This window comes from Nuphar pumila, chromosome 10 (assembly GCF_984573655.1).
Source record: "Nuphar pumila chromosome 10, dmNupPumi1.hap1.1, whole genome shotgun sequence".
Lineage (NCBI taxonomy): Eukaryota > Viridiplantae > Streptophyta > Magnoliopsida > Nymphaeales > Nymphaeaceae > Nuphar > Nuphar pumila.
The window spans coordinates 78,160,400-78,183,037 of record NC_143258.1 but is presented as its reverse complement, the minus strand read 5'-3'; the positions used below and the strand labels follow the sequence as shown (position 1 = coordinate 78,183,037).

General features: G+C 40.3%; 1 protein-coding gene and 1 pseudogene across 2 annotated transcripts; both read right to left on the bottom strand.

Moving 5' to 3' along the window:
- Positions 1-192: 192 nt before the first annotated feature.
- LOC149826943 (NAC domain-containing protein 100-like) lies at positions 193-1,860 on the bottom strand. Its single transcript, XM_090019063.1, has 3 exons — positions 1,452-1,860; positions 1,077-1,357; positions 193-965 (listed from the first exon to the last, which is right to left on the bottom strand). Exons 1-3 carry the CDS (start codon positions 1,642-1,644, stop codon positions 225-227), a joined length of 1,215 nt encoding a protein of 404 aa, XP_089875189.1. The 5' UTR covers positions 1,645-1,860; the 3' UTR covers positions 193-224.
- Positions 1,861-11,762: 9,902 nt separating this feature from the next.
- Positions 11,763-16,108, bottom strand: LOC149826942 (pentatricopeptide repeat-containing protein At2g02980, chloroplastic pseudogene; annotated as a pseudogene). Its single transcript, XR_016435124.1, has 3 exons — positions 13,611-16,108; positions 13,282-13,379; positions 11,763-11,990 (listed from the first exon to the last, which is right to left on the bottom strand). The product of XR_016435124.1 is annotated as a pentatricopeptide repeat-containing protein At2g02980, chloroplastic pseudogene (transcript).
- Positions 16,109-22,638: the final 6,530 nt, after the last annotated feature.

Genomic DNA, 22,638 nt, shown 5'->3' with positions numbered 1-22,638 from the left:
TATAAATTAAGCATATACATCAGTAATAATGTATCATTATCTGTGGCATTTTTCTTACTGTCTATGGACATCTATTTTCTTCTGTTGTATTTTTTTTCGCACATCCTATGATCTGCAGACCTTTTTTTTTTTTTTTACAGGGAAGCCAGCCATTATTCACATACTGAACAATTTCCTTTTTCCTTTTCTATCTTCTATGTTATTTTCACTATTGGCTTCCTCTTTCAGCAGTTCCATAGGCATTCGAGATCCACAGGTCCACCTGAAGAAGAAAGTGCTTCTGGATCATTGTCTGATCTGCTACCCAACTGATTCCTAGAAACCACTGAAGAAATCTCCGTAGTGATATCTGTACTCAAACCCGTCTCTTGTGACATAGAAATCATGGATTGGTTGTGGTTGGAAGCACGACCGTATGTGGCTTCCTGCAGGGACGACTCTCCCTTCTGCTCTACTTTGCACTGTATCCTCAAGTTGTGCCGATTGGTATCTTCCATGGTTCTCAAGATTGCATGATCGGATGAGCTAAAGCCGGAATGCGGAAAGAATGATCCTTCTAAACTGTTCCTCACTTGATGGTGAAAGTTGGTAAATCTTTCAATCCCTTGCATGTTAAACAGTCGATTTTGAAGGGGCATCTGAGTGTAGAATAGGGGACTCGCCGGAGCCATGTTAGGGTTCGCTTGATTCAGGTGAGGGTAGCTTTGAAGACCCTTTTGATCACCGAAGTCTGTGGAGACGCAGGCCGCATGCAATGACGGATCAGAGACCTGTATTGCGAATGTCGGTTTTAAATCATCATCTATATCACTTAAGATAGGCCCGTTCGCGGGGAAACAAGGGGAGTCCAGCAATGGTGGCAATGAGGAAGAATCCAATTCATCGTCAAATGAGTTGATCCTCAGCAGCTCAGACCTTTTAATGCCACTGCTTTTCTGGAAAATTCTGCAGACAACCCATTCGTCCTGCACAGTAGTAAAACATATAGATATGGGATAAAGTATGGATAGAGAGAGAGAGAGAGAGAGAGAGAGAGAGAGAGAGAGAGAGAGAGAGAGAGAGAGAGAGAGATTCACCTTTGCTGCTTTGGGGTGATTGTAGTAGGAGAATTTTCCTTCTAGTCGATATTCATGCATGACCCAGTTGGTTTTCTCTCCTTTAGGAGCTCTTCCTTTGTAAAAGACTAAAGTCTTCTTCATACCCACCGGTGTGCTTCTTCCTTTATAGACCTCCTTATCTTTCCCTGTGGCCTTCCAGTATCCTGCCTCTGTGGCTCTATTTGTCCTTATACCAGTTGGGTACTTTCTATCCCTCATACAGAAGAAATACCACTCCTTTTCTCCCATCTTGGCCTTCCCTGTAGATATGAAGCAACAGCTTCTTGTCATCAATCTAATAAAGAAGACAAAAAAGAAAGAAAGAAAGAAAGAAAGAAAGAAGAAGAAACTAACACGGAAGATCCCAAGGTTCACAGTTATTCAAATCCACTTCTCCTATCGCTCTTGCAGTGAAACTAGAATCCAGAACCTTTTTTGAAAGGTAATGGGACACGAGTTCTTCATCTGTAGGATGGAAGCGAAATCCAGGAGGCAAGTATAGGTTCTCGTCTCCTCCCCTTGTCAGCATCGATGATCTCTGTTCCATCCTCCAAAGGCAAACTCCAAATCAGCAGTGACAAGGCCAAGCCGGAAAACTGCAGACTGCAGGCAGAGATGGAACTAACTGGATCGCCGCCGATAATGCAATTTATGGCTAAGGTTTGGAGGGAACAGAAGAACGGGAAAAGGAAGAGGAAAAAGATTGTCTTCGGAATTATAAAGGTGTTGAGGATCTGGACTCTTCTTCTTCCTCCTCCACCTCTTCTTCTCTGTGTCTCCTTAAAACCACCAATTACAGGATGCAATTAAGAAAGACGCACCCGTGCAAGAAACCGGAGTTTATAAACAGAATTTCCGGAGGGGGAAGGTTTGGAGTGGTGGGGTCCGTGCTCAAGAAGGCACTTCCCCAGGAAGCCTTACAATTCAACAGTTTTTTTTTTTTTTTTTTGTTATAAGATTAGAAATATATAACTACTCCTTTCTCTTATTATGTTTTCTAGTTTTGTTCAGCATGCCTTTTGGTCTTATGAACTCCGCTTTCCTTTTACGCGGCTACTTATCTATCTAACCATGTTGAAAGCACTCCAAAATAGTTAGTCCTTTCTAGTTTCTAGAGAGAGAGAGAGAGAGAGAGAGAGAGAGAGAGAGATTCAACCCCGTACCTAACAGTGCTAAAACTTAAGGATGGGTTCATACTTCAACGCCAGGTAATCGCGGTCTAGTAAGTGCCAGCCGCTTATAAGCAGCAAACTTTGACGGTTAAGATGGTATAAACCACCTGCTCCCTTGAATGTGAAGAAGAACGTCACCTCCTTCCTTCTTGTATGCATTAGACTTGAACAAATCAAATTGAACTAAACCCCATTGATTCTTCCTCATCTTTTAATTTCTTGGCGAGAGAGAGAGAGATCACATTGATACAAACCTTCTAAGGTGAAGAACAATCATTTGGGGATGAGTCCGGGTCACTCTGACTATTTTTCCATATCAATGGGAAGTCAGTGATTCATCAGAGGGGAGGGAAGTCGATCAAGGGTATCTTCGGATTAATGGGAAAAGGTAAGGTGTACTTTGGAAGAAAACATTGTAATTTCCACGGTGGCAGCGGAACTCTATAAGGCTTGTTTTTGAGAAGTGACTGCTGGTGAAGTAAAGCATTGACTTCTTTCTTTTCTTCACCGCAGCTCAAGGCCGTCCCTCAATACCAGCTCCGTTTTGACTTTTGGATGTTTGACCATGAGGCTGGCAATTTGACATATCCGACCGTCCATTGGGTTTCGAACCCCGATTGTCTTGGCTGAGGGAAGGTTGACGTGTCGTCCAGCTGGACTCCGCTGGCATATGACATATGGCATGATCAGATTGTCCCTCAACGTTCGTTCATCTGTGTGCGAATAATCATCATCGTAGAGCTGAGGAGGAATTAGGAACTGGCCACTGATAAAACAATCAGGGGGTGGGCCCTCTCCCTCATGAGCTCAGCGCGACTCGTGGCGGGAAAAGCAAGCCAAAGCAATCAACTGTAGACGTTAATTTATTTAATAAAAGAAAAATGGGGGGATGACAGTGACACCAAGTTGAGTTGGCCTCACCAACTCCGCAATCGCTGCTGACTTTTATAGAAGCCCAAGGAAGCTTCCCAGGTGACGCCTATCTGACATCACCGACGAACCAGGCTGTTCCACAACCGGACCTTTCTTTTCTTTTTTCTTTTTTTCCAAAACACATGTTACTGTAGGGAGGAGACTTCATGTATATCAGTCTTCTTTGCATGAACTCGTATAAATTTTTGGAAACACAAACTGGCCACAGGAACTCCCACACGTGTGCAACATAATAATATATATAACAAGCGCATGAAAAGAAAAAAAAAAACATTGGTGAAAATAAATGGCAATGGAATATCAAGAGATTCAAAATCATGTAATTTGAAATCTCATGTGATTCCAATTCTCATATTTGTTTATTGTGATTCAAAACGTTGGACAAGCTCTCCCTCTTCTTCACATCATCGTCAATTAATGTAAACTAAAAATAAAAAAATAAAAGAAAACCCTAAATTGGGGCTCTCCAGCAAAGAGTTCTTGTTTGAGTCTCGGATGGGGGATGGTGGAGATCGTTGGATGTTTGGCGAGCTTCCCCCTCCCCCCTCTCCACATCATAACAGAAACCATACTCGAACCCTATAAGAACTACATGAACTAGACTCGGGCCATACCTGGTAAAATATTATTTTTTATCATTTTTACATTGAAAATTTGTGGGTCTCAGTTAGAACTCGGATTGGGCTTGGGTCTGGTATAAAATTGGCTCCATGTATTAATCGGACCTTCGGGTCTGGACCTGGGTCTTAATGGGATCTTCTTATTTATCACCATACCCGGACCCTATAGGGTTTTGTACGGGTCGGGTCCAGATAAACCCGACCCATTGATACCCCTAAGCTTCACCATGCATCTTCCCTTCTCTGCCTGGCATAGGTATCTATCTTCCAGCAAGACGTAGGTGTGAAGAAAGATGGTGGGGGCACATTGTGGAGCCAGACCCCTCATGTAAGCAGAACCCATTGTCAAGAACAAAATCCCAACATTCATTTCATATCCATGTCAAGCATATGACAAGCCATGTGATTTTAAATCACGCTCAAACCCATGAGATTTCTGGAGTGATTTCAAATCACATGGGCCCATTTTGAGTTCCGTCCCACTCATTCCCTATGTCATCCCCATCTTCATAGCCTTTTTTAAATTTTATGATGCAAATTGTTTTGATCAAATCCAACCTTATAGATAGATTCAACATGGTCAATTTCATCAGATTTGACCCTTGGATCCTATTTTTCCATGAAAAATATGATTTTTTAAATCATAAAAATTTGTATTTTGTCAACCATGATTTTTGAAATACCAAAAAAGTCCTCCACACAAGTGGATTTTGACCATTTAAATGTTAAAGTGAATGATGTAGATCACATCTAACATCTATGAAGTCTAATTTGACCAAAACAACTTGCATCACTGAAATCTCAAAGAGGGGTACGAAGATTGAGATGACTTTGGGGATGAATGAAACTGATTTGCCCCATTTTCTCATGTTTGGTTGGTCAGAAGAAATTGGGGTCCATCATTTGAATGAGAGAGTGATTCTCTGGGGCTCAACTAAACATGGCCAAAGAGTAAGTCAAGTATGTGTACTTGAATTGGCATAGGTGGTTTTTAGAAATTTTAAAAAGTTTTAGATACTAAATTATAAATAGTTCTAAAAAGACCTTGATTTAAATTTTGTAAAATAATTTTCTATATATGGAGAACGTCCAACATTGAGAAAAAGGTCTTACACCCATACTGACAAACATTTTTATCAGTGATTTCTCATTTTTCAAAAACTCGTGAGAAATTAAAAAAAACTATAAATCTTGCATTTTTTTGGCAAAATCTCGTCAATAAAAAAATAAATTAAAAATATATAAAATAAATTTTATAAGAAAATATTAATAAAAAGTATTTAAAAATAAAAACACATAATTTTTTGTGATAAATAGTCATTTAAAACATAAATATCGCGTTTAAATCGCGGTATTTATGTTTTTTTCATAAATCTCACGATATTTTGAAAATCTCATGAGAAACTGTCCTTTTAAACTTTGAGGCAATTTCTCGTGATATTATCGCAAGATTTTCATAAATCTCGTGATATTTGTCACACTGCTTACACCTAGGGTTTCATGCCCCTTTTACCATATCCCCTTTTCTCCTTTTTTCCTCTCTACCTCTCCCTCTTTTCTACTTTCCTTCTTTATGCCATTTTTGCTTCTTTGTATCATCTTATTTTTATTATTTTTCTTTTACTTTTTCATGTTTGTTTTTCGTATTTGTTGTAGGTACATACGGTTGGAAGCTTTAAACCTTGAATTTGGTGTGAATCACCATCTACCACCATGATCGGCGATCAAGAACATCTTCCTTTGCAATCGACCAATCTCTTTCTTCTAACACCGATCCCCCGTTAACTCAGTTTTCAGGCATGCTACAACAAAAACATAATCTCAGCAAGAAAAAGACGTATATGATATGAAATCTGAAGCGTAAGTCCATTCTTTTTTACCCCCTTTTTACTTTTTGGTTTTTATTTATATTTTTTTAGAAAAAATACAAAAAAAAATAAATTTTGGCTGTTTTTCTTTTTCGTTTCGAATTGGGTTTTTTATAGTAGGTGTTATTCATCTAGAGTCTAGATATAAGGTTTAATCATTTTTTTTGGTGTTTTGGTCAATTCTTGAGCTATTCGGTATAAGAACTTAATCGAAAAAGCTCATCAGGTAAGTTCTGATTTATAAATTTGTTTGTATTGATTCATTGAATAGTTTATTTTTATATTTATATTGATTTGATTTGATTTAGAGTAGATTTAGATCATATATGAGTTTCTTTATTTTTAGATTTAGGTTTTTCTAAAACAAAAAAAAAATATACTGGATTCGGTTTGGTCGTCGGAGAAAAAAATGAGATGAAGAAAGAAAAAACGATGATCAGCTTCTTTTAATGTTTTTTTTTTTGAGCGGCAACCCTCCTTTTTTTGTGTTTTCTTTTTTTTTTTTTTCTCATATCCGAGGTTTGATTGCTATGCTGGGGTTGTCGAAAAAAAGAATTTCTTGCCGTGATGATGTCGGCGACTGAGAAAAAAAGACAGACTGTTCGGTCTGCTGGTTGGATCGCCAGAAAAAATAGGAGGTGATTAAAGCAGAGAGTCGATGATGGAAAAAAAAAGAACAAGTAATCTTTCCCCTTTTTTCGATTTTTTTTTTGTTTTTTTTTTGTGAAGAGAGGTCGTTGGATACCGATGACCCTCTGCAAAAAAAAGTCTTTCTTGTTTATCGAAAAGAAAAAAGGAAAAGCCCCTTTTATGGGTTTTGTTTTTCTTTTCTTCTTCTTTTTTTTAAATAAAAAGTTATCATTGTCAGCGACCCAGTGTAGTCACTGGAGAAGTCTGGTGCCGGCGATCGAAGACTCTCTATTTTAAAATATATATATATTTAAGTTTTTTTTTTCAGGAGACAACAAAACAGAGGGTTTTAACTTAAGGGGTTGCCAGTTTTTCTTCTCCGATGATCATTTAGCATATGACGCAGACCCCAGATTGGGTTTGTGTTCTTTTTATTTTACTTTATTTTTGTTTGTTAAAGCAATGTAACCAAAACTTTGGCAGGGTTTTTGTTGCAGGGGCATTTTTTTTCTTTTGTTTCTAGTGGGTTAGATTGCCGGAATCTAGCGACCTATCAAACTTTTAAAAAATGATATGGTTAATGGAAAAAGACCCTTTATTTTTATGTGTTGTCTTATTGTCGGATTTCCACCGTTTGAGGTTGAAAATCTAATCAGACTCTGTTAGGTGCCAAGAGAAAAAAAAAACTTCTAAAATAACAAACAAGCATTGACCTTTCTCGTGCTTGTTTTTCGGTGATTGTTGCGGTTCTGAATGTCAAATGGTGATTGGCGATCTGAACAGCGAGGTGGAGGCGAAATCTGCGCACAGCAAGAATCGAGCTCTGATACCACTGAAAGATCGATGCAAATGTGCGTGAGAATGATATATATGACTTGCTTCAGGAGTGGTTTTGCTCTAACTCGTTTTCAGTACTATGTCAATAAGTAAGCACTCTCTTACTTTAAATAAGAGAGATATTGTGCTGGGGATTTACTCCTTCCTGGGTAGCCAATAACCGAGCGTGAAAGTGGATAACCGTTTTACGATTTGAGCTTATCCAAAATGAAGCATGCTTTAGACACTATTATAGGTGGTTTCACCCATTGGGGAGAGAGTGGGCCCACCTCTCTCTTCAACGGCTGAGACTCTCCATGAAACATGGCCACGGATGTCTTTATGATTTCTGTTATCTTCTTTTAGAATTCCTGCTGTTTTGGTAGGTCAGTATGATTGTATTGGTTTGGAAGTTTGTTGATCGTTTATATTTTGTCGGTGCTTCAATTTTTAGTTGAATTGAAGGAGAAGGGAACTATTTTCTTTTGTTGATGATGCTATTTTGCTTGATCTTGTTTCTTATTGTGGAAAATTTGATTTCTAATAGTTGGTCTCTTTTGCAATGGTTGCGGGGGTATACGACAGCAGCTTGCAGTTGGAAGCAACCACACGCATGTGTGCAAGAGCTTTGCTATAGATGTAAGTCTCCATTTTCCTGTGCATCGTTGGCTGCGCTCAAGGCTGATTCGGTGCATCCATGATTGTATCGAAACATAGTCATACTAGGGCACCTCTGGTAAGTTTATAAAGTTGCAGTATCACAGAGCCTGTCAATTACAGGTTTGAATCAATTCACAAAATACATAGCTTCTTTGATGATCTTGTGGATAACCCATTCTGTATTAAATTCTCTCTTAACAGGTATTCTTGCTGGATGAACCATCGCAGGGGCATGGCTGAGCTTCTGAGGTCCGAGGTGGCACCAGGTCTTGAGGCTCACCATTCATCATCCCTTGCTGCTGCCTATGATCAGAGTTTGGATGTCGTGACTAGCGGAAGCCTCTGGGCTCTGTATGCATGTGTGAAGTTGGCACATGGATCTGATTTTTTTTCCTGTACCCACCAGCTATATGGTTGCAAGGCTTATAAGTCGGGACTTGTGTTTGGAGGCGCCTGTTTCATTTCATGTCACGTAATTGTTTAAGAATTTTGATGAACATTTATTTCATCAGGCTTGGTGATGCTTGTAAGAATTTCTTGTTTCACTTTGATAAACATTTCTTGTATATCAAGCTTGGTGATCCTGTTTCATTTCTTGGAAGAATTTTCCCATGTACCCACCAGCTTGTTGATGATTGTCAATGATATAACTTTCTTGTATATCAGGCTGTGGACCTGAATCATTCAATTCAACATTGATCTGTAATTGGCTGTGATTATTTCTCTTGGACATTGTTTGGGAGTCGGACTAGAAAGGCAGGAAAATTTGATGAGTTGCAGGTCATTTACGACGATGCCTTCTAAAGCATAAAAAATGTCATCAATATTCCAAGATTTTTTTTTCAAGGACCCCCCCTAGTCTGCCACTAGTATCACCGGTTAACGTATATCCTGGCTACAATCTTTTCTTCTTTCTAGTGTTGACAAACTGCATATCTTCCCATCAAATCAACCAGTCTTCTAGGTATCAAAAATGCAGAAAAACATGTATTCTCCAGTCCATGAACATATCTGCCGGAGTATCCCATGTTTGGATTTCAAGTGCATTGCCAATGTCCGTTTTCCTTCCACTTTTTATGAATTGCAAATACCATGTCCTGAGAATTAATCAGCACAGCAGAACTCTCGAGAACTAAAGTTCAAACCCATGCCATGTGCCATACTAGCACATGTTTTCATTCATTAGCTGCAGGTAAAGAGATCCCCTTCTGCACTTTCTCTAATATTTTAAATTCCTTAGAATTTATGAGGGGCCAACTAAACAAAGAAAAAAGTAAAGAAAAAAAGGAACCATAGAATAATTTGTGAAGTACGTGCGTAACTTAAAACTGATAATGCTACAGCCTTCCTCAATGCTTTCAAGGATATGTTAATGGCAATACCATCTGCATGCCCAGATCCTCTCATCAATTATTCACCCAGATCACTGCAGTGAATAAGAAAAGCTGAAGATTAATACCTGAAGAGAAGCAAGTAGACAAGCGCCTCAAATATTTCTTCAGTAAAATTTTAGCACCATTGAGAAGATACATTCCAGTGCCACCATGAAAGTTCTGCACCTAAATCAACACACTATGAACAAGGGTTTAACTAGGCAAAAGGTGCATCTAGCCATACACAACAACCAACTTATCTGTCTCATATATTTGAAGCTGAATTATTAACAGTTCACAACTACAAGTCATTTACCACAAGGTACGAACTATAATGATAAGAAGCAAATTCTGCTTTTAGTACTACATTTAGGACCCATTTATTTCAAGAAAAAAATTAGGTGCACCTTCTTTTCAATTTAACATATCAACCGCCAAAAAGAATACATACTTGCAGGGGAATGTTTGTGCCAGCAGAAGTACCAGACTACCATAATTCTTCTGCATTATGCAGATTATATGTACCACAGATTTCTTATATGTAAAAGAGTTGGATAATCTATATCATGAAGAACAAACATCATGAATTCATCTACTTTAGCTTTTGTGCCATAAAGGTTTCATTTCATGCTATATACAATTGGTTCAGTTTTCACCAATTGGCAAGATAGTTGCATGAAGCTGAGACTTTCAAGACTTGGTTGATGAACTTTCAAGATAGATTGGAAAAATTGTTGCTCTTCTATCATATCCACATGAATAACCCTCATCTTGGTCACATATTCATCTTTGAAATTGCAAATGCATTAAGTTAAAGATTTGTATGTCAAAAATAATCACAACATAATATATCATGATTTAATGAGTGTTTAGTGCAATTTTTCTAAAAAGTTATATACTGATATTTCTAGCTGAAAACATCTTGACCATCATATTCTAGCCCTGCCTGATCTATCAAAGGCTTTTATAGTAGATTAAAAGAAGCCAATAGAAGACGTATGTACAATGAGAAAAACCTCAAGAGTTTCAATATATTCCTTCTAGACACAGCAAGGACCCATGTTATTGATTGTGAAGCAACCTCACAAACTGCAAATTAGAACACAAAGTATAGGTATTAAAGCAATGAAGGTAAGTGACTCGGCCTCTTTGAGGCATTCCAACAAACAGTTGATGTGCAGACCTGGTTATTTCTTCAAATGATTCAAAAGAGCATATTACATAATAAAAAAAAAGGCATAGAAAACTGCAGTTACATGTATTCAAACTTAGATATGCTAAATTTGTATCAAAAGAAACCTAGAATCAAAATCTGATCGAAAAATCTGACCCTAAACAAACATGGCTCCAAATCCAGAGAATAATCTGAAGTAATTCAAGGAAAAGAAGAAATACAAAGAAGAGGAAGGAGAAGAAAAGTAGTTTTATCTTATCCAACCAAGAGTAGTTTTACAGATTCAATCTAAGAGAGATGATTTCAGGGGGTGAAATGAAACAGTTCAAGAGAGAAAATGGGATCTATCAAGGTACCTTCTTTCCAAAGGGGGTCGCCTGCAGGGTCGAGAAGAAGGCCTGGGTCTGCATGCCCTCCCACTTCTTCAGGAGGTTCTCCCTCTTGTTCTTCCTGATCTCGACCATGTTATCCTCCCTCTTCTGCCAGGCCTCATCAGTGTCCACGATGACCTTGTAACTCTTTCTTGCAGACATCTGTCTGAGCGTTGGGCCTCAGAGACATGGTTGCAAACACACCCAAATAAACACTTTAACACCAGAATCCCCACCCAAAGGGAACCAAAGAAAAAAGGGGATGCGAGAGACATAGAGGGCTAGACAGAGAGGCACACCTGAGGCGCGGCGAGGGTCCGGCGATGGTGAGGCAAAGATGCCTCAACGACTGCATCTTGAAGCGGGTGGGGAGGAGAGGGAGAGAGAGAAGGTGAACTCATTTTGGGTTAAAAGTGTTTTTTAAATATATTTGATGTTGGCCAGATCCAACGGCTAGCAATCTTATACTCTCATTGTGCTGCTAAGAGTTGCTCAGCTAGTAATTTCTCTCTCGCCCGCGATGGACTGTCAGCGCGCTTTAGCTCCGATTTAGCACCTAGAGAGAGTAATATATATATATATATATATATATATATATATATATATATATATATATATATATATATATAGAGAGAGAGAGAGAGAGAGAGTAATGGGCCCGTGCTAAACCACATAGGTGCTAAATCAGAGCTAAAGCACGCTGACAGTCCATCGCGCGCGTTGATGGACGGTCAGCGTGCAAAAAACGTGTCAAAAATGTGATTTTTAGCTTTCCGCGGCATACAAACGCGCCCTTAAGCTTTCTCAGAGTATGTAAACAACTGTTAGAAATATAGTACATGCTAAGAGAGCCCTACATTGCTTCAGCAAAGCAGGGCAGCATAAATTAATAGCTCCCCTGCCCCGACCAAACAGAATCCCACTCGCTCTAAGTCATTCCCTAATCCTATTTCACAACTGAGTAGTGTGGTTCTTAATAATGGAGAGAAGACACAAACTTCCTCAAAAGGGAAAGAGTTTAATTTAAAGATCAGCAGAATACCAAGGATTGAAATATCTCTGACTGATGATATTGCAGGAACTAAAAGCTTGCTCTCTGATGAATGGTTCTGTAACATCTTCACTGCTACATGTCATTTTCACTGATATACTCAACTATTTCCTACCTTCTAAAATAAATCAACAAGAGGATTTGTCCCTAACCTGGTAGGTTTGTCCAATTTGAAAAGCCAATCTCCACTCAGTGCACAAAATGTGTGTTTCCTCTGTAGATGCCCTGTTCAGGTCCAAAAAACAGATTACTAAGTCACCATAATATTTGCAATTTATGTTTTAGAAGCCTCTAAGACAAGTCACAGATAAATATGATAAACTGTGGTTGCAGAAGACCTGCAATCAACATTTGACAGACTCACTATGAGCTTCAGATCTAATTGATTATTGCATCCCATAGCTTGATGGACAACTTGTTCCAACTCAGCACGCGTGCAAGTGGACATACCAATGCACTCAGCAACACATACAAATTGCAGAAAGCAGACCCAATGTTCCTAGAGATTCAAGTAAATAAGTGTCAACTGAAGAAACTTATAACAATTTCAGGGGATCAACGTATGAAGCTCCACTGAAGTGTGTGTGAAACAAGCCCATGAACTTTAAGTTTGGTTGTTACCATGCGTTCAACTACAAAATTATGCCTAGAAACCAGATAGAAATACAAGCAGCCCTCCTTATCATGCAAGGTCATCTGATTTCAGCATCTTTTTTTTTCGGCTAGGCCAAAGGTCCACAGAGACCCCACCTTGGCCCCAGCCTCCCTCCCCAGCAGGACATAATCCCAGGATAAGATAGTCCATCGTTTGTCCTTCCTGTACAAACCAATGCCACTGCTGCTACAGAAAAGGCTCATTCTTCTAGCTTACACTTCAAGCCATGCACTTGCCAAGAACACTATGTCAAGATTGTCTGTGTTACGACTAAGCATTACAAGTAAACTACCAAATGGTTGTCAATTTTCTCACTTTTTCCTACAGGACAATATCCCTGAAAATTAGTATTTCTAAAGAAATTCAGTGCACTAAACCTTTAGCTCCTTGATTAAATGAACAGGAATACTGATTGAGTGTGACAACGACATATTTCATAGACCAGATTCCAATTTGCCCTCAATCCCCTATCTTTACACATGCATGCATGCACGCACAGACTAAGCTATGTGTTATGATACTGTTGCTTAACAAATTAAAGGTAAAAAAAAGAAAAATTCAAAAGTTCTAATATAGCTTGTTGACAAATGGAGATAAAAGACATATTATACCTTCAAGTAAAATAAAGAAGCAACATAAAGAATAAACTAAATAACCAGTTGTCCCTGTACATCATATAATAACATAATCAAAAGTTACAAAATTTCATTGGAACTCCCACCAAAACTAGCAATCCCATGTTTAATATCCAATCCTAATCAGAATCCTTCCAAGAAATCAACAAGCAAAATAAGTTCTGATAGCCAAGTTGCAACGGAAAATTTAGACATCATAGGAGCCAATGGTATACAATCCACATACCAGAGTATGCAACCCATGCGTTCTGCACCATTTGAAAACTAGTGAGGCCAAAAAACTCATCGGGAGGACCATCCCACTTCAGCTGTTGAACCAAGCTCCTAAAGAAATTATTAAAAGATATTAAGAAATCATTCCTTGTACCTATTGCTATAGAGTTTAGAGTCTTTAGACATTAGGTTAATTCTTGGTCAACTTAATCACACTGAGCTGGTTTATAATGAATGAATGGCACACGCTAAAAATCCACAAGACTGCTAATTCCTGTTCTTAGATTTGCAAGGGGACAAACTGAGAATTTATGGCTTTCTGAATAGGCAATAGGCACTTACATTGGATTCAGCTCACTGAATCTTCACCCCGTGTCTTCAGCACTACCAAGTTCAGCTTTCTGGTCTTCTATAATGCCATCTTCTCCATTTCTCCAGTACTCACACAAAGGCCTTGTCATGTTCAAGTGTTGCATATATAGAAGGGCATTTGCTAGCTAAGAGTAGTCAGCGTGATCCTGACTCTAAAACATCTGCTCGGCAAAAGACAATGGCCAAGCAATAGTTCCTTTCATTGCTGAATGCTGGGACACAAGCAACAAGATTTCAGTTTTACAAATGGAAGATGGCATCACCAATATTCTTTACACGAGCATAGCCCACCAACAAACCGATGGAACCTAATCCGATCTCTAATAATAATTTCTCGTTCAAAAACCTTGCTAATAATCTTCATAACTTCATGACAATCGCTACAGATCCTTAGGTTCTTAACAATTCGAATAACTGCTGGTGGCCGAGTCTTCATCAACCCAAATGTCACAGCCAACTTCTCACTGTGCTGGGCGAGGGCATTCTCCTTCTCTTCCTCCCCAATATCGTGCAGAACTGCAGATGTCCTAAACTCATACCCAGCCCTCCGAATCGTCAACATGACATCCTGCAAGACAGCATATAGCTCCTTTGACAGTGGGTGTGACTCATCCCCCATGAAAAACTCGTGAACCACACCATCAACCTCGATTGAACTGCATGCAGGACATGGCTTAATCCCACTTTGCTTCATCATTTTTCGCACCGAACTAACATTCTCCCACCTTGAACAAGCAGCATACATGTTGGACAACAGGACATAATTCTCTGCATTGAGTGGTTCTAACTCGAAAAGACGTTTAGCAATAGCCTCTCCTTTGGCAACGTCCCCGCTGTTCCTACATGCAACCAGCAAAGTCCTCCACATAACCGCATTAGGCTCCACAGGCATGGCTCTAACATACTCATACGCCTGATCAAGGAGCCCACCACGGCAAAGAAGATCGACCATGCATCCATAATGCTCCATCTGCGGCAAAATCCCATAGTCAACCATCATATCAAAGTAGGACTTCCCCTCGAGCACCAAACCTCCATGAGCACAAGCAGACAGCACCCCAATAAACGTAACCCAGTTTGGGCTCACATTCTCCAACTTCATTCGAGAGAAGACGTCCAAAGCATCCTCTGCAAGCCCATGTGCTGCCAACCCCATAATCATGGAGCTCCACGCCATAGTATCTCTCTGAGGCATTTCATCAAACAATTGACGAGCTCTCTCAATACACCCACATTTTGCATACATATCAACCAGAGCAGTCCCCAACACGACATCCAACTCCACCTTGTACTTCTCCGCATAGGCATGAAGCCACCTACCCGTATCCAAAGCCCCCGCCTGCGCACACGCAGAAACCACACTCACCAGCGTCACTTCATCCGGTCTCACCCCAGACAACTGCATATCACGAAACAAGGCAAGCGCCTTGGTAGCCATCCGAGCCCTCGAATACCCACCAACCATAGCGCTCCAAGCGACCAAATTTCTCTCAGTCATTTCTTCGAACACTTGGTGCGCATCAGCAACCTCCCCGCATTTCGCGTACATGCTCACCATCGTAGTCTTGACGTGAGAACTCCCACCAAACCCGCTCTTCACGATATGGGCATGCACCTCCTTGCCTTCTTCGACGGCAAGAGCCACCGCGCACGCCTTCAACACAAAATTGAACGTAAAACTATTGGGTTTCGCATCGTTCTCGGAGTGCATCCTCTTGTAGAGAGAAAACCCATCGTTGGCAGCGAGGCTTCTGCCGTCCGAACAGCCCCTGATCATCGAATTCCACATGAACACGCTCGGGCGAGCAACTCGGTCGAAGACGGAACGCGCGTATCTGACGTCGCCGTGAGGGGACGACGAGCAGAAGGCGACGAGACGGCTCGCGGCGTAGTTGGGCCGATCGGAGAGGCCGTTGGTGAGGATCTGGGCGTGGATTTGAAGGAGGACCCTCGTGGAGGAGCACGCGTCGAGGAGGGCGGCCAGACGCTCCTCTGGATTCAGCGAATCGGAAGAGGACACTGTATCGGAGTCGCTGAGGACGGCTTCTGCTGCCGCAGTGGAGGCTTTCATGGGAGAGGGGGGATGCCATCGACGAAGAAGAAGCTTGATGGTTAGCATGGAAACGGAACCGCCATCACATGTCGAGGAGAAGCAATCCCACTCTGAAGAAGACGGTTCGGATCGGAACGTTTCGTGGCCACAACGAGATGAATCGGATTAAATGTACCGGTTCACTTGGACTTGGAAGATACTTTAAGTAGACAACGAGCCTAGCTCGACCAAGGGCTCAATCAAACTCTCCTTACATCCAAAACATGCCAGTTTGAATTCGAGTAAGCTCGACTAGTCCCTTTAAGCTTAGCTTATGTAGTAAGTTAAAGGGTAGCATAAACATAACATATCTCTCTCCTGTTCAATACAAGGTAAAAGAGACGAACCGCCCCAATCTATTGATCCCATGAAATGGGTACTAAAAATTGAGGTGGAGTGATCCGAGTTTTGGATGTTGCTTATATAGTTCCTACAATAATTGCTTCTTCATACCCAGTATGTACTTCTGACTTTTTAATGTTCTAAGTCATAGTTTGCAAATCAGGCCTCACAGATGTGTTCAGCATGATTTATTCATTTGCTTGCTAACAGTGTTTTTTTTTTTATAAAACCATAATTTTATAAGTTAAAAATTTTATAAAAATTTTGAGTCATCTATTTTTTTTAAACCTTGTAAAAACATGCTCGCACGTCATATAACAAACCATATAAATCACATTTGTAAGGTCAGATTAGAAGAAATAAACTAAAAAAGAATTGAGAAATCAATATTGTCATTTCCCTCCTAGCCAGGTAAGAGGAACAAATCACTCCTAGAGCTTTCTGGATTTATAATCCGAATAAACTACACCTAGCACAAAGACCTCGTCGCATTAGCTCAGCCTATGATGAAAACCTAGATAGATTTACTGCTGTGATGAATCAAACTACTTGCAATAAAGGTATTGAAAAATTCTATGGAAATTCAACAACAAAAAATAGGAAAATAACAAGAAAATTTGCAAAGAAATATAACAAGCAGGAAAGTTCAGAATAGGTTCCAACAAAAAACTGCTCTCTCTCTCTCTCTCTCTCTCTCTCTCTCTCTCTCTCATATAGTGTTCAACTTGGCTCTGCTCAAGAAAGCTCATATAAATAAAAACTATATACAATTTTATGTATAATATATATGTTAATGTATAAAAGGAAAAATGCATCAAAACGCGTATACAAATTGCATGAAAAATATATAGATAGATAACACAAAATGTGTTTACACCAGCCAACCTATGTGTCACGGGCTTAGAAGCGAAGGCGCCCGCGATGTAGCTTCAGGCAATCACAAACATCGAAGGCAGGCCTTTTAAGCGCACAAGCAACGCACAATACACGCGTACGAGCGGAAGCAAGAGTACACGTATGCACAAACACAAAGAGAGCAAAGAGGCAAGGATGCAAAAAACTTCTTTATAAATACTTGAAAGCTAAGTACATCAAGAGGGAAAGAGAGGGTCCAAATACATAATGAATTGCGACCCTTTCTTCATGTCTCCAACACAAAATTCTGCTGGACGACGCTTTTCATCTGCTCATTTCTTCATAAGCTTGGTCACTTTGTTTAGATATGCCTTCGCCAACTCTGTCTGATCTTGTCAGTTCCTGACGAACTGGTATGCATAAGGTGTTTTTCCACATTCTCGCGCAACAAGAGAGTGCAAAGTCTGCGGTTGTTGTCCGGTTGTGACTTCAAATGGACTATGACTGGAAGACTCACTCTTTTGGAGGTTGTAGCAGAATTGAGCCACATCAAGTAAATCAACCCAATCCCTTTGGTTGACACTGACAAAGTGCCACAGGTATTCCTCCATCATATCATTTATTCTCTCTATTTGTCCATCGGTTTGGGAGTGAAAACTTGTGCTGAAATGCAAGTTTGTCTTCATTAAGCGAAACACTTCTCGCCAAAACTTGTCAATGAAACGTGTATCATGATTGCTGACGATGCTCTCCGAAATTCTCCAATGCTTGATTACGTTCCACATGAACAACTTTGCAGTATCTGCAGTTGAGCAGGTGGCAGGCACGAAGACAACATACTTCGAGAACCTATCCACAACCACATAAATCGAACTGCAGTCTTGTGCTTTCGGCAATCTCACAATGAAATCCATGGTTATGCACTTTCACGGATGGCTTGGCATAGGTAGGGGCTCCAATAGTCCACTGAGTCTCTGATTAATGGGCTTATCTTGTTGGCAAATCAAGCAAGTTTGCACATAAGCATCTACATCATCGCGCATCTGTGACCAGTAGAACGCACATTCTAACAATGCCAAGGTCCTCTGTTGCCCTGGGTGACCCGCCCAGGTAGTATCATGGCACTCGTGCATCAAACGCCTCCTCAAGGTATCCTACCGCAGAATGTATAGGCGGTCGCCCGCAGTGCAGAGCAAATCATCCTCTAGCCAGAATCTCTACATCTTTCCTTCCTTCACCAATGTGATCAATTATTGAGCCATCGGGTCACTTTTTGAAGCTTCTCGCACCTGTTCAAGAAGATTGCTCGTCGGTTGGCTCACACAGCCATCCCAAGTGAGCAATACTACGAGTTTCGCATTTCGACTCAAGGCGTTGGCCACAACATTAATCCTGTCTAGCTTATACTCGAGAACCATATCGAATTTTGCCAAGAAATCCAACCAACATGCTTGCCTTGAAATCAACTTATTCTGAGTCTGGAAGTAGCTTGTCGCAACGTTGTCAGTGCGCACAATGAATTGCGACCCCAAAAGATAGTGTCTCCATGTGCAAACTGAGTGCACGACCGTCAATATCTCGCGCTTATGCACAGTGTATCGACGCTCAACGTCGTTCAACTTCCTGCTTTTAAATATGATAGGATGTCCTTCTTGGAGCAACACTCTTTCAATAGCAAAGTCAGACGTGTCAGTCTGCACTTTAAACGATTGCCGATAGTCAGGCAACTTCAGCACTGGCTCCTCTGTGAGGGCATGCTTCAATCCATCAAAAGCCTTCTGGCAGGCATCCGACCATAGCCATGTTCTGTCTTTCTTTAACACATCTGTGAGCTCAATAGCAATCTGAGAGTATCCCTTAATGAAGTATCAATAATAATTTGCAAGCCCCAAGAAGGAGCGCAACTCAGGAACCTTAGAGGGCGACTTCCATGCTTGAATAGCCTCAATCTTCTTGTGATCCATTTTAAGAGTGCCTCCTCCCACAATATGCCCAAGAAAATAGACTTTCTTCTGGTCGAATAAGCACTTTTCTTGCTTGACATACAATTTGTGGTCCTTCAAAGTCTGAAACACAATCTGAAGGTGTTGAACATGCTGCTCAATTGAATCATTGTACACCACTATGTCATCCAGGTACACGACGATAAACTTGTCAAGGTGTGGGTAGAAAATCTTATTCATTAAGGTCAAAAAGGTAGCAGGCGCGTTCGTCAAGCCAAAGAGCATGACAAGGAATTCAAATGCCCCATATCGCGTTAAGTAGATAGTTTTTGGTTCATCCCGTTCTGCAACTCTGACTTGCCAGTAGTCAAATCTCAAGTCCAACTTAGAGAAGACCTTCGTCTTTCCAAGCTGATCAAACAAGTCCGTGATCAAAGGAAGCAGGTACTTGTTCTTCATCGTCATTTTATTCAGTGTCCTATGGTCGACACACAACCGCTTCAACCCATCATGCTTCACTTAAAATAGCACGGGCGTTCCAAAGGGAGCTTTAGATGGTTGGATGATCCCCGCTTCGAGCATATCATCCAGTTGTTTGCGTAACTCCTACAGCTCAAGAATTATCATGCGATAAGGAGCCATTGCGGGTGGCCGTGCACTCGATACTAATTTAATCTAATGATCTACCTCACACCTCAGAGGTAACTTCTTCGGCATCTCGATAGACATAACATCGTCAAACTCCTTCAATACTGGCGCTAAGGCCTCTAGGACATCCGCAGCTTCTTCTGCCTCATCCGTAGCGTGGATTGTGACAAGAAAAGTCTCGTCATTGCCTTTCATGCCTCTCTTTAACTGGAGCACAGACACCAAGTGCTCACAGAGCTTTCCTGATATCGCAGTAACCATACAGAGCTGATCCTCACTCTTAAAGCTGACACCGTTGAGGTGGGGCATCAACACTACCTTGCTGCTTCTCAAGAATTTCATCCCGAGGATGACTTTAAAATCATTCATAAGTGTGATTGATAACATGATCCTTCGCGACCAGTTGTGGATTCACACTGATGCATCATGGACAATACCATAAATGGCCTTGGCCTCCAAATTATCCGCTTTCATGTGGCGCTATTTTCGTTTCCACTGTAATCTCAACCGTTCTGCTTCTTCACGCGAAATAAAATTATGTGTGGCCTCTGTGTCTACCAATGCCTTGGTGAGCCTTCTGTTGAGCAGAAGCTTCAAATACATTTGTTCTTTACATATGCTCAGTTCTGTAGCTGCTGCCACCTTCACCACATTCATCATTTGTATTACGCCAATCGTTGGTGCCTCATAAGGCTAATAATCTTCGTCACCCTGAACAACATTCACAGCTCGAGGGTGCATGGTTACCTCCATTCCCTTGACCACGATTTTTGTTGGGACATGTATCCTACCAATGATCACCGTGGCGGATACGACAATCGCGACGACGATAGTTGTCACCTTGAACGTTATTCCAATTCTGATTATTGTTTTGGCCATCTTGTCGGCCTTGATTCTACTGGTTCTCGCAGCAAACATTCTGCCCATGGTCATTCCTTCGGTTGTCCCTTCGATTGTTACGGTCATTTTCCTATTGTCTGCCTTGAAATGCAGCATCGTTCCTGTCAAGCTTGGTAAGTTTTCCTGCAATCACAAGTGCCTCGGCTAGCGTCGCAGGGTCATGTCGGATAAGTTCAGTGTTTGCCCACCCTTGCAAACCGTTAGTAAAAAAAAAAACCGATCTTGATTATCCATTCTCTCGACTTTCAACATTATTGAAGAGAATGCCTTGACATAGTCTTGCACATACCCTGTCTGTTTCAATGCAAGCAATCGTTTGCAGACAAATTTCTCTTGCTTTTTAGGTAGAAAGTATTCTTGTAATTCCTTTTGGAGGTCCTCCCACGAGACTATAACAACCAAACCCCATCGAACATCACCCAAGCGACGTCTTCACAAGAGAGACACTTCATCCATAAAGTACATTATTGTGGTTTGCAGCCTATCTGCGTCGTCCATAAAGTACAATATTCTCGCAGCTTCTAAAAACTGGTCCATCTCGTAGATAAAATTCTTGAGATCCTTTGAGTCCTGTGTGTCTTTATACTTTGCGGGCTCAGGTAGTCTGTAACGTGGTCTATCCATGTATGTCGCAATGCCGCTAGTTAGGGCAGTCCTTAGCTGCCGCTCCAACTGTTCATTCTTTCGTCGAACAACATCCAATTCAACAACCCTGATGTTGAACCAACCCAACAAATTGTCAAATCTGGTGGCAAAGTCTTCCACTGAGTAGTTAAGTTTAGTGGCAAGACTTTCTACTGAGTCTTCCACTCCCTCTACTGCTGTTTTGATCTCAGCATTGAGATTCTTAAAAGCCATACAAGTTCCATTAACCAACTTCTCCATGTTGGTCACTGTCTCAATCAACTCCGCAACATCGTGTGAGATGACTGACACTCGATTATCGACCATGAAATCTTCTTAAGCAAGAACCATACTGCCTAAAGGAGTCATGACATTCTTCTTTGATGTCATTTCCACTCCCAATGTCGACAAGGCTTTTGTACCAACTTGTCACGGGCTTAGAAGCGAAAGCCCTCATGACGTAGCTTCGGACAGTCACAAACATCGAAGGCAGACATTTTAAGCGCACAAGCAATGCACAACATATGCGCACGAGCGAAAGCAAAAGTACGTGTATGCATAAACACAAAGGGAGCAAAGAGGCAAGGATGCAAAAAGCTTCTTTATAGATACTTGAAAGCAAAGTACATCAAGAGGGGAAGAGAGAGTCTGAATACACGGGGTTCTTAAGTCGTAAGGTCTTGTGGGGCACTCGAGAGTGCCAAAAAGGTATATACATCAAAGTAAAAAGGTGAAAAACATGGCGGTTCAGAACACTGTCCGGCTCGTCATATTCTTCTTCTTCTTTTTCATGTTTGACTAAGGCTGATAAAGTTGTTTTTTCTCTTTCTGGCTGGTTTTGCTGCTAGGCTGAATCCTAAGGTTAAGACCCATGAAATTTACCAAGCTGAATGAATTTAAGGTGACTTAATATATTAACAAGGTTTATATATAAGATAATGAGAGAAGCTTCTAGCGGGATTCTAGGGTTTTTTAAGAAAATAAAAATTTAGGCTCATGGATGGGGCTTTCAGAAATTTTTATGGATTGAATATAAAAAATTTAGATCATTTTTTAAATCAAGTCATACTTTAGGTTCATTATAATAAACTAACTTGTTTTGGTCATAACTTCTTATTCGAATGTCATATTGAAGTACGGTTTAGTGCGTTAAAAAATTAACATTCTCTACTTTAATCTATCTTTTAAGTAAAAAATCAAATTCAATCATTTTTGTAATAAAAAAATTATTCAAAATAAGTCTTACTTAAAAAAAAAGATTTTTACTGAATAAGTCACCTTGTTTTGAAAGTAACTTTTGATTATGATATCTTATTCATCTGATCTTTTGCTTGTTTGAAAGTTAAGATCTTTAATTTTAATTTAGCTTTTGGGTAAAAACTTTTAAATACCTTTTTGGAGGCTAAAAATGTATTTAAACTTAATTTTGATTAAAAAAACCCTAAACACTTTGTTTTTAAATGAGATTTTTCTAAAAAAAAAACTACTTGGTAAAATTTGGGTGTCTACTGAGATATCTCTTAGTTTTTCTTTTCTTGAAATTCGATACACGTATCCAGCTCTTCCTTATCCATCATTTAACCTACATTTAAAA

Bases quoted from the DNA above. Each gene is read 5' to 3' on its own strand.
- LOC149826943 (XM_090019063.1), bottom strand. From the start codon at position 1,644: ATGGAACAGAGATCATCGATGCTGACAAGGGGAGGAGACGAGAACCTA. The intron at 1,358-1,451 runs GTTAGTTTCTTC...TCATATCTACAG, and splicing joins TGAACCTTGGGATCTTCCGT to GGAAGGCCAAGATGGGAGAA. The intron at 966-1,076 runs GTGAATCTCTCT...ACTACTGTGCAG, and splicing joins ATCACCCCAAAGCAGCAAAG to GACGAATGGGTTGTCTGCAG.